This window comes from Calonectris borealis, chromosome 21 (assembly GCF_964195595.1).
Source record: "Calonectris borealis chromosome 21, bCalBor7.hap1.2, whole genome shotgun sequence".
Taxonomy (NCBI): domain Eukaryota; kingdom Metazoa; phylum Chordata; class Aves; order Procellariiformes; family Procellariidae; genus Calonectris; species Calonectris borealis.
In genome coordinates, this window is record NC_134332.1 from 1,624,742 (window position 1) to 1,637,562 (window position 12,821).

Here is a 12,821-nt window from a genome sequence, read left to right on the forward strand (position 1 = left end):
AGCATTTCTTCTCCTTTTACTCCTCCACCCAGATAAGTACCAATTCCGTGCAGCTGCCTTCTATAAGTAGAGCTTTCCCCTTCACACAGGGCTGATTGTTGTCTTGTCATTCAGACCACAGTACCAAAGAATCAGCAATTTTCCAGTTTGCTCAGGAGGGAGGCAGCCCCACAGGGAATTCAGTTTCATTGTTTGAATCTATCATATCAATCTTCTGACATACTTACAGGTGAGTGATGTAATAAACAACAGCCCAGCCTTCAATAGGAAATCCCTGAGAAGAAATGTAGTGATAGTCGATCTGGAAGCAGAAAATACAGTTTGTTACTTTACAAGCTGCTCATCAGCACCCCAGCCATGTCTATAAAATAGGTCTGCTTGACAGCCACTTCAAGTTTCATTTTCCAATCAGCGTGTACAAACTCAGCTCTATTACATCTTACAGAATACTTCCTGCCAACGTGTTCTACTTTTGTTTAGCAACAATGAGGTCATTTCCATTTGCTGTATTTCCTAAGTGTTAGTGGATATACCTCATCCAATCTACATCCTTCCCACACAGCTCCCACACTTAACTACAGTTAAACAACTGCATTTGTAACCCACACTTAACTATAGTTAAACAACCGCATTTGTAACCCATTTATTCATTCATTGTTCAAGATCAGTTGCATTAGGTGACTAGAGGCTTTCTAGTTTCACTTTCACTGGAAACCAGATTCAATTCACTAGACTCCAAAAATGTTTGTAGCAGCTATCCTATCTTCACTTATGAACGTGAAGGTGAAGATCACGGCTGGCACAAACATTGAAGGATTAAATGCTTGCCATAACCTTTATGAGATCTTTACAGTGCAAAGGTAAAGTCAATACAATTCAACAGAGACTTTATGTATTGAAAGTGTTAAAGCTTATAATGTTAGGTCTGTTACAGTACACCATAATACTTCATCCAAAGTAGTGCCCTTGAATTTTACAAGCATTCATCAAGATTTCCATTTATTAACATTTATTGCAAGCCACGCAGCTGAAGCAGCACCATAGCTCAAGCTTTCAGGCCAGCCTCAGATGGCCAAAACACCAGAATTCATGGAACTCATTCAACTCTCATATATGCTTGCTGCTTCACCACTTCAGGCCATGATCTCAATTGTATTTAAAGTCAGAATTTGCTGATGAAAACTGAATCACTTCCACCAAACAGCTGCAGTTCAGTTCCAAGGCTTCAATATGAAAGATACTTCTCTCTCCCTCCCATTCTTCCCCCCCAAAGCAGATTCTCTAACAACATGCCCTGGATTCCATGCTTCTACTTCCTAGCTGAACAACTTAAGGCAGAAACATTATACGTACCGCATGGAAGACTAAGGACAGAGATTTTGTAAAAGGCAGGGCTGCCATTAGCCAGTGAATCTTAAAGACATCATTTCTGGGAAGAAAAAAAGAAGAAAGAGCATCAATTAAAAGCCAGCAGTAAAAATTTCAGTTCCCAAAGGTATTTCTTTAAAACCTATGAATGTTAAACAGTAACTCCCAGGCTGAGCTGACTATTAGTGTAAAAGAATTCCCTTTAATGCTGCAGTCCAAGTTTTTGCAACAGCCTGAACAACACTTCAACTACATGTTCTACAACTCTGATTTTTAATACTTCGGTTAATTAAAATTAGTAATTTATAGGAACATCTTGCATATATAGATCACAGCTGTTAGAAAATTTGCTAAACAATTCAAACATGTATTACTCCACCCTCCACCCCCAAGTCACTATACCTCACCACCAAGTGAACTCCAGACTACCAAGTAAGTCTGAAGTTCACTTGGTGATCAGGTAAGTCAGAGATAAAGCCAAAATGGAATCATAGGTGCTCCTGGCTTCTGCTGCTATGCTTTAACTATTAAGAAGCATAGTTTTCAATTAGGAATTCCTACCACTTTCGACTATAATCAAAATGTTTATGGCTCTCCCCTGCCATAAGCTGCCATTCCCCAAATGAAAAAAAATTTGATCAGGTTTTTCTTGTTATTTATTTTCAAACAGCATTCTCCTTTTGTCATCAACTACAGGAATTTCCTGTTTATTTGTTGCCACAATATATTTTAATACGTACGCTACATGAAGAATTTCTTAACCTAAGACTTGACAACTTTAGAACAATAGTCTACAACAATGATACCGATGGAAGTAGCTGTTTTCAACTATAAACTGTATGTATTAGGCATACAATATTGAGCCAGATTTGGTTTTGTGATTAACTCTGACTGTGAATTGGGCATTACAAGAGGAGAAATAAAAATTAAAAATCAAACAAAGTAGGCCCATACTTGTCACTGACACCAAACTAGTCCGCTTACCTGCGTTTACGAAGTATGTGGATCCATACAGTCCCAGAAAGGAAGAAGAAGATAGCCATGGAAATGTAAAGTTTTGGCAGTGGGATCTCACCCGCTGAGAGGTAGCTTTCAGGATTCTTTTCCGTAATTTCTATCTGAATATTAAAAGTGTATTATGTGTACAGTTGCAAAACCATTTTGTTAAAGCACCGAGTTAACAATTACAGTCCACAATGATATTTGCTCATTTAAAATTAGTTTTTCTGAAGCGTGACTGTTATGAGACTCTTAAAGAAAAAAATAAAAGCAACTCTTCGTCCTCCAGAATCTCAAAACATTTTGCAAAATTACACCCACAACAATAATTGCCTTGAAAAGCAGAAAAGGACAGAGGTTCCTTCCAGTGCTTCAGTTATGCAACATAATTCAGAAAGGCAAAGTAATTTTCCCAAACAATAGTTGTTCTCTATACCAAACTTCACAGAGTTTGCCCACTTTTGATTCAGAAACAGTATCTACAACCTTGCATAAACAAGCAGATTTTGTAGCACAGTCCTGATTTTAGGTGTGGAGAGAGTCGTACATAGCTGAAAACCTCACTCTTAGGTTTTTACTACAGAGGATTTCTTCACCTGCCAAGAGAAAGGAAGCACTCTGCTGCAAGCCTTATTACCCTGTGACTGAGAAAAGAGCAGCTTTATTTAACATCCCATATATGCCCCTAAACGGCTTGGTTATATGTGCTAGGACTTCAATAAAATAATGCATCAAGACTAGTTTGCAGTACTGAAACTCTCCTGCATATCTAAATACAACCAAGCAGGTTAGTTATCCAGGTTTTCTTCTCTTTCCTATTTCTTCAGCAGGTCAAAGCAACAAATAGCAGTTCAAAAACTTGATCTTCTAAACATACAACTTCAGGAGCAGATTTAAAGTAGTCCAGTCTGAGTTAAGTTAGGGCTGCTAAGTTTTATCACCTACATGTTTCCCTTGCTCTTCCCTTGCAGTAGTGTCAGCACAATCATGTAAAAACCAGTTCAGGGGTCTAATCTGTTTGAGTTACCTTGGTCAATGAGAGGATTCATTACAGAATAGCTCACTATAGACCAAACACAACACCTGCTAGTTACCTAACTTTTAAGCAACAAATCTTAAGCAAACAGTATAAAATAATAGGTACTGTAACAAACTGCATCCACTACATCACCAGCATAGATGCCAGCATGAGCACAGGAAAGAGAAAGAAGGGAAAGCCTGAGCTGTGATAATGCACTCTGGCTCAAAAGAGCATAGAACCGAACCCTTGGATGTTAAAAGGGAGAAGACATTTGCTATAATATATTGCCTTTAAGATGTGCATCTAACACTGTAAAAATGCATCTTTAATTAGGCCAGAAAAAGCAAAAACACCGAATTCACAAATACCAACAATTCAGGTTGCAGCAACAGCCTTAATATTTGCAATTGTGTAAAGAAAAAGTGATTTTTGAGTGCAGCAAAACACGAACAGCTGTTTTAGCTCCCATCTCATTACAGCATCTAGTCACAACTGTGTAGACTGAACCCAGCCCACACACAGTCTTCAGATTTCCAGACATTTCTCCAAAACTAGTATTTTAATTCTTCTTACTGTAGTTGCTTCCTTCAGAAATGCTACTACAGAGATTAAATGCACAACTCTGAATTGCTTCCCATCCCATATATGCACTCAAATACAGTGTGTGCTTGGTATACAAGCTAGAATTGAAAGCTGTGTATTTCAGACTAAGTGAATGAGTTAATTATACTTTAGAAGCTATACTCACATCGAGACTGAATAGCTGCTGATCATTAGTCGGCCCATCCTCACTAACACATTTATGGAAATACAGGCTGTAGAGACCTTCTTGGTTATCAGAGCTGATGTTAAAAAAAAACTGAAAATAAGGAATAGGAAAGTCAGCATTCTTCTCATTCACAACAGGGTTGCCCTGGTAAGAAGCCACCTCTACTGAAGCACAAAAAAAGTCAGTTGTTTAGAATCAGTTGGTTCCTTTCAGCAACCATACTGTTCTGAGGATACCAGCATATCTGCAAGTTTCAGCAGAATTCCAGATGCAAAATCATTGTACCTGTCTATGATTATGCACTTCGGTAATCCAAGCCCTTTATCAAAGACCTTTAGGTATCAGTGTTTAACCTAGTTTGCCACAGAGAACAGATAACAAGAAGTGTCGTATATTTAACATGGTGAAGCATAAAATTTTGATCATACTTGCCCTAAAGCATAAGCAGCTATTCTGTTCCTCCCCCAACTATACAAATTGTGATAGCTATGGAAATGAGATTTGTGTCACATAACAGAATTTTAAATGCGTTTGTTTTGTAGTAACCAACAATCACAAGTGAACCAGTGTGCTGAAACAAAGCGCTGATCTGGTTTCATACAGAATATCTTCCCCTTAAGTGAGTCATCAGTCAGGTCACAGCTATTTGTTGTTAGAAATCTGTATGCACTAGTCGCATCACAGTAAACTTTAATATGCTGAGGCTCACAGACCAAGATATTTACAAGAACTGGATCATACCAAAGACAGTTTAAAACAGCTCCCACACCTTATGAAGGAAGATTTCCAGCACTTACTCTTAACAAGAGTCCACTCAAAAACTTATGGAGCTATCAGAAAGGCATCTATACCAAAAAAATGGGGATTACAGTAGGGAGCAACAGACTTTTATTTTTCACAAATTAGTACAGTGAAGGAACTGTCCGCACACATTAAAACTAGACACTGACAGACACGCTACCTGAAATGAAAAAGTTCCTCTGTCATTGTGAACAGGATGTTCTTGTTCTACTATGCTCTGGGAAAAGGAAAAGAGACTTTTAGATTTTTTTAAGCAGGTAACTACCACATTTGGCTACATTATCCAGACAATCAAAACTGCATTCTGTATATTTACAGTGGAAGCTGAGAGCAATACAAAATAATACTCTCCACTTTCTGGGTATGCTTATACTGGAATATTCCCCCAGGTTCTTTCTGAAAGAGAACAGCAGATAGTTTCTTACCTGGGAGGATGTTGTACTTCGTTTGGACTTATTATCTAGAGATAAAAAGTATTAATGGTACCATTTAGAGAGTTTGCATTTAGACATCCTTATAGACTACCACCTTTTACACATTGCCAATACCTTACTTAAATCTTCCTATACTTGTCTGCGTGGCAGTTTCCTAGGTAATCATTAACAGAGATTCTTTCCCAGTCCCTCCTTACTCTCCCAGGACTTTCTACAACCAGCATTCATTCTGAATGCATCCTCAAATGCTAGGATAGGCTTCTCTACTATTACACCTTCTACAAAAGCCTAGCCAAGAAATCTTTCCAACCCCTCCAATTACAGTGATGCAGGAGGCAGATGACCTATACCAGATGCAGGCTATAGCCTTGTTTCATACAGTTTACAGCTATGACTTTTAACGTTATGTCCGAGTACTGTTAATCTCACTGACTAATCTTAATCTGGACATTAATACATGGCCTGACAAACATATGGAAGTCCTAATTAGCCCTGGGGAAGGAAAAAGTTCTCAGCTCTCTACTAAGCAAGGCCCCGGTAAAAACACAAACAAACAAAAAACCAAACAAAAAACAAAAGCATAGGGGACCTGCCAAGACAGTATCTGTTCTGAACCTGAGAAACTTAAATTCACAGGAGACTTCAATAGAGCAGCATATCAAGTTCACAGTTTCACTCCACTCCTGTAAGAAGCTTTTCAAACATAAGGTCATCCCATTCTACCAGGAAGCAAAAATTCAACATTTAAGCTTTGCTTTTGGCTCCCGCACCTCAGTGCACTGTGAGTGTGCATGCTATACATTTTAATGCAAGAAAAATCAAAACTAGAGCTGTCAGATCAATTCTCTTCAGTGCCATCCAGCTTTAGTTCTTGACTTGTTAGAACAGCTGTACAAAGTTTTCAACGATATCAAAGCTTGTGAACATGACAGGCCAAGACAGACTCAGACTACTTCAGATCAGACTGCTCAGCAGTCTGATCTGAAGTCTAAACTCTTCCAGCAAGGGATAACATGAACTGTTTAGAGCTAATCCCTTCAGAGTTGAGATTATAAAATTGTTTTGTCTGCTGGTCTGGAAGCCAGACAAAGATTTGTGCCTCCAAGAAAGGTTACTGGTACAGTTACTTCTCCATCCCCATAGCTTCTAAGTGACAGACTAGATTTCAACTCATTAGATACATACATACAAACTCACACAAACATTGGCTGGAAAGGACCTGTGGAGGTATTTAATGCAACTTCTGATTCAAAGCATGCCTCCTGTCAATACTATATCACCTTGGCCCTGGCTTTGTTTAGCCAAGTGTTTAAAACTTCAAAGGATGGAGGTTCTACAACTTCCACAAATGATCTGCTGCAATGCTGGAACACCTACCTAGGAAAGTTTTATTTTCCCTCCTAACATCCAATCTGAGACACCCCCCCTTAATAAGGGGGAACAGCCACAGGCTGCATTGTGTGCCACTACTGAAAATAGCTTGGCATCATTGTCCTTCTAATCTTCCTTCAACTAGTTGTTGGTGGCTACCAAATTTCCCCTAAGCCTTCTTTTTGCCAGAGAAAAGACAACCAAGTACCTCAACCCCTCCTCACAGGTACTGTAAGTCTCCAACAGTCACATTAGGTCTCTGCTGGATCAGCAGAACTGGTTAACACAAGTCACTGAGCAGGAGAGACTCCAGCCCAAAAGGTACTCTACGCACAGCTTTACACAAGACTGTGCGTCAAGTTCTAGCCCGAGGGGACCCCAGAACATGACCACAACACACTACTGGATGCACATCTACGAATTACTAGCAGTGAGAGAACATATAGGTCAGGTTTAGCAGCTTACCTTTGCTGTCTGTATTTTGGTTGGTATTTGCAGGATTTTTACCAGAATCACTGCTCTGTTCAGAAGTTTTTAGCGGCTTGGTACTTAAGGCAGTAACATTTTCCTCAGACAGGAATGAAATTTTAGGTAACAAAGAAGAAGCTTCTGCAGAGAACCGTACTTTCACACTAAATAAACAGAGAGTTTTTATACAAAATGAAAACAAATCAACATTTATAAAGAGGCTATCTGTCATAGCCTACGTATACCCAATAAAGGAAAATCAACTTGTCTTGACTTTTTTTTACCACAGAGAACAGGCAAGCACCAAATCACGACTTACAGCAGCCTCATGATTGATCGCTGTGGGAGAAGTCACTCTATATGTTTACATTAAATACAAGAACAAATGAAGAAAAATAAGTTTATTCAGTTTTGGTAACCAGAGTCTCATTAGAAATTATGTCTCCACACAGTTACAGTTGTTCTTGCAAAAGAAAGCAAAGCAGCCTCGAAGGTACTTCCATAAAACAAATAATTCAAGACAAACAATAAAATGGCATATTCAGTGCAACAGCTGCAGAAGTGACCCAAGACTTCAAGTGCATGCCTTCAGCACAATTAAGGTATGATTCTTTTGCCCTATGCCCCCTTATCCCTCCAACATACAGCAAGAATTCTTGGACCATTTTATACCAGATTTTTCTTTCACTCTCACCTCCCCTCAACTCTCATGTAACCCATTAAAAAATAAACTACATGTACAGCAGCTTTCCAAGCCCTTAAAGAAATTCCACAAGTGTTATGTTACCTTCAACTACAGAAATAACTTTAAAATTTAGTGTACACTATTTACTCACACTTCAGTTTTGAAGTCCAGAAGTAAGATTACAACAGACACATCTTGCTCTGGTTTCTTTTTCAAGATACAGTAATCTACTTCTTCATCCTGGTAATATAAGCAAAACATCTTTGAAGAGTCCTCTTGTTTATAAGAACTGGGACACGTTCCCCACCAGGTAGAGGTTACCATTCTTAGTCCAGCAAGTTGTAAAATTGAATTACCCTTAACAACCTGCTCATGTCTAAAAGCTCCCCTCCCCCCACCCCCCCTCTTTTTTTTATTTCTTCCAACCATTGCTGGAGTAAGGTAGACTATGAGATGTCCCAGCTTAGAAAAGTAAGTCCGCATCTCTTACTCTTACCAGGTAAGTGGAGAATCCATCATTCCTTGTTCGATCCAAACTGAACCCCACCTATGAAACAATTGAGAAGAATCTGTCAAATTAAAACAGCTCAGGTCCCCCTAGTATCAGAAGCCAAACCATCACTGAAAGAGTTAAAGATACTGCTCTCTAAACAAATTAACCTATGTTTAAGGCAGAATCCAGGTGTTTTTCTCATTACCTAATTAGACAGAAAAAAATTATTCAAATCTAATAAGCTTGCTGCTTCATCCATATCCACCAAGAATAAAATATATACTGATTCAAACCCAAACTAATCTAGAGTACCTTCTGTCTCTGAACCTCTTAACTTATTTCAGTATTTTTCCAGATGTTTTTGCTTGAGGAAAACATTTAATACTTTCAGTAACAAAGAGGTCAAACTGTGCAAAGAGTAAGAACACAGGTCTCTTTTCTACCCTAGTATTTCAGTCACTCTATTAAAATCACTAATATAATGTGATATATAACATGTAATGTTAGAGTCCTCTAAAAATAAGACAGTCACCGTTCTGGAAACCTGCAGATATAATGATTACAAGATGCACTGCAATGCAACAAGACAACAATGTGAAAATCTCACATCAGAGGACTGCTTAGGAAACTTATGTTCAATATAGGCTATAGATGTGTGCATCGAGTTCAGCAGAGGATCCGATAAGTTGAAGTTTATCCTTAAAGCAGAATGGATAGTGCTCAAGGATAAATCTCACAATATACGTATCCTCATAAACAGCTCAAACAGTGGGGAGCAAAGCCAACAGCACCACCAGTTAGGACCCGAAACCTCAAACAAGTTAAGGCATCCAGCGCAAGGGCAATTTCACAGGAAGCTTAATACAGTCATTGGACTCAAAGTAACTTACTGATAAGCTACCCTTGTCATCAGAGCCCACAGGTGGCTTCAGCGAAAGGTTGCTGACATTGACTTTCATGAAACCATCCTTGAAGAAGCCAAAGGTATTCAGGTGCACTTTCTGCCTCACATCATCCTGTAAGAAAGGAAAGTAAGTTTACAAATCACATACACAGTCATCTGCAGCAGCAGTCAAACAGGAACTAGGGTGACAGAGATTGACACTTATTTAATTATTCATGCAAAACATCCATCTGATCATACCAAGAGCAAATTTCTTTAGGATACCTTCAGATATAACCAATTATTACCCTGGAATCAACCAACTCTTCCAATAACCTGAACAGCAAGAACTTTAAATAAATGTGTCTTTGCTAATTACTTGGCTATACTAATGAGAAATATGCAAGAAAAAAAGTCTGGAAGAAATTAAATATCTGGCATCAGTGATTAAACAAAATATTGCTACCAAAAAAAGAAAGACTGTAGACAAATCAAGACAAATATTGTTTGAACACTAGCTACTGCCATTGCAACAGACTGAAGAGGAATTAGTTGACTATAGTGATCTTACCTAACTGAGAGCTTGGTTTTGGCCAAGTGTTTAACAAGTATCACAGTGTATTATCATCTCATCAGATCTATATTAGGCAGAGTCAATGTTTGGACAGTCAAACATCTAACACGCTGGAAAATTGTGCGTATGGTGTAGATGAGAACATTTCTTATGTAGTCCCATTCCTCCAAATCATTTTTAGCAAGGCCTTGCATCTTATAAGTAGGATAAATACCGAAAACTGGATATGTGTGTTCAAACAGAATTACTTGGGTTAGTTTCTCTAACAGGAAAATTCCAATCCCTTCCTCTGCTCCCAGTCTTAGTTGCAGAATAATTTACTTCCTCTCAGTCTGGCAAGGAAACCATAGAAATTGATCCCTTTCCATGCCTTGCTCAGCTGATAAAGGTTCAAGTATAGTAAGCTGCTTTTTTTTTTTTTAAATAAAGAGATCATGAAGGACCTCATATGAAAAGTAGTAAATATTACACACAGTTGCCACATCAGATGAGGAAAGGTCATATCCCTGTTACTTTGCATTCATAAATCAATAAGTGGGTATGCAGTTGGACCCTCAAACCTACTAAATCACTAACTGGAAGAAAAGCAGAAACAGAGCAACAAAAATTAAAAAACAAGTTTAAAATGTGATTTAAAGCACTTTTACAAGTTGTCACTAAAAATAAGAAAACTGTTTCTTCCTCCTATTTCTTCTAGGAAAAGATAATCAGATTGCAGAATATTCTAAGCAGAGAAGTCAGCTGCTACAGGCAAACAAACTGTTCTGGACAAGGTACTGGAAAACTGAGCTAAGAACTGTAGAAGTACAATAAGTTCTCTCTTCCTTTACCCCCAGTATTAATTTTGACATCTCTGCATAAAACATCCCTGACACATAAGTATGACTCATTGTAATAGCAGGACACTAATCCTGACACAGCTAACATGTAATGTAGCTGTAATAAGATCGCCCTAATAGAATCAAGTTAACCTGGCAAATAGCCAGATGTTCCCTTAATGCTCAGAAAAGGAAGAAAAAAGTTAGTGACACTTGGCTCACAGCAGATGCTTTGTTCAACACAGTATTATAGCTGTGCTGCCTTCGGGTTCTAGGTCACTTAATGTGCTTGAAACAAGACCCCATCTGCTTCCTTTAACACTGCTTTCAATGTAATTTCCCAGCCAGAATAGAAGATTAATACTAGCTCTTTACATAGCACATCATACGTATTTAACCACATCTGGACAGATAAGCATTTGTCTGGGTGATTAGGTAGAGGGGAATATGAGGGGGGGGACAGTGTCATCCAGCCACAAGGTGTTTTGCACCTTGTAAACACGACCAGAGACAGCTGCTTAATTCAGAGTACTTGCAAAAGCTATTCAGTTCAAATTAAGTTTATTTACTTTGCCAGTTTACTAATATGCCCCCACCAACAAAAGATAATTAATACACAACACACACACACACTTTCCTCCCTGGTTTTACCTCAGCTTTGAGTGCTTAGAGTTTACAGATTTAGTTCACAAATCCTTCAGCTTTACATGATCCCACACACACTGTCACCAGTTACCACCAAGCAACAGCACGCCCTCCAAGAGCTTTTACTGCTCCACATATTGACAGCTTAAAGATACTGGCTTACCAATAATTGTCTCACCTCTCACAGAAGGTTTAACAGGTTGGAAGAATCTGGCTTTTATTTATAATCACTCAACTGCTGAATTCATAAATATTCAATTGTAAGCTTACCACAAAGGTGTGAACCCATATAGGGGAACGCTTAAGCATCCGAGTTGTTAGCATACACATTATTTTAATTTACATAGGATGCATTTAATGGTTGAGTCTGCCCCTTTGAGAACGGATGATCTGGGACTCATTACTGACAGGTTACAGTCAGACAAATACAGTAAGTTCTCAGCTTATTTCCATAAAAATCTTCCCCACTTCTTCCACTCCTTTAGGATAAAAACTGATCCTGCAACATTTGAATAAGACTACAGGAAAGTGGTATCCAAGATCCTGTAGCCCAGAACGGGCAGAAAAATATTCTTTAACATTTACTCAAAATCTAATTGGGATCACGCTATCAGTACAGTGAAAGTTTCATCAGAGAGTGCTTATCCTTACATGGAAGGAATTTTATTATTCGTGTGACACTAATAGCGAGACTTATAATTTGTGTAAGACTAAATGAATTATTGTGAAAGGTATTTTCACCTTGAGCAATTGAAGCCTGAGACCTACCAACATTAGAAGGCCACAAGTATTTACAACTAACCACGAAAAATAACATCTTCCAAATAATAATTTAACATGAAATTGCAATCTTGACAGTATCTTAAAATAGGAGACATCTTACTTCCCTTTTGGAAGCCAGTTAATTGGAAAGATACTTTAATCAGAAACTAACACCACAGCTGCTCCACAGCACTGTCAGCTGGATGGTTCCTCCTGAAGCCAGTACATTTGGCTATTCGCTAGCATTAAACTTAACTGCGTGCCTGACAAAGGCCTCGTTTAGACCAACTTCCTCATTCTCCGAGACGCTTTGCCATTGCATTATGCAAAACATAAGGCTTCAATATTATAGTATAAGGCTTCAATGTTACAGCATTCAACTATTAAGACAACCAAAAATCTTATTTTTCGTCAAAAGAAACATTCCAACTACCAGCTACTTCTGGAAACCTCTGAAAATTGTTTCCATCAGTCTTCTACAACTTCAACTTTTGTAGGTTTTGTTTGTTTGAAACATATTTCATTAAACTAATGAAGCTGATAACAATTGCCACTAAGGTAGAGAGTCTCCTTTGACAAGGTTAGTCCAACAGCAAGATTCAAACATTCATTTTCATTCAAAAGATTCATTTTTCTAACTCGGAAGAAATAAATCATTTTGTATGCTTTTATAAAAATAAGAGAAGCCATTTTCAGAACAGGAAGCTGCTCAGACTGTGGCTTGCTTTTC

At 38.3% G+C, this 12,821-nt stretch overlaps 1 protein-coding gene across 2 annotated transcripts in view; it reads right to left on the reverse strand.

The window, feature by feature from the left end:
• GPR107 (G protein-coupled receptor 107) overlaps positions 1-12,821 on the reverse strand; it is a 40,198-nt gene that overhangs the window by 25,391 nt on the left and 1,986 nt on the right. For both annotated transcript variants that reach the window (XM_075170246.1, XM_075170247.1), the window contains exons 2-11: positions 9,300-9,425; positions 8,413-8,463; positions 8,068-8,156; positions 7,229-7,395; positions 5,384-5,418; positions 5,119-5,175; positions 4,137-4,247; positions 2,353-2,486; positions 1,354-1,429; positions 228-301 (exon numbers count right to left, since the gene is read on the reverse strand). In XM_075170246.1, coding sequence (XP_075026347.1) covers positions 228-301; positions 1,354-1,429; positions 2,353-2,486; positions 4,137-4,247; positions 5,119-5,175; positions 5,384-5,418; positions 7,229-7,395; positions 8,068-8,156; positions 8,413-8,463; positions 9,300-9,425 — 920 coding nt within the window. The remainder of the gene's footprint in view (positions 1-227; positions 302-1,353; positions 1,430-2,352; positions 2,487-4,136; positions 4,248-5,118; positions 5,176-5,383; positions 5,419-7,228; positions 7,396-8,067; positions 8,157-8,412; positions 8,464-9,299; positions 9,426-12,821) is intronic.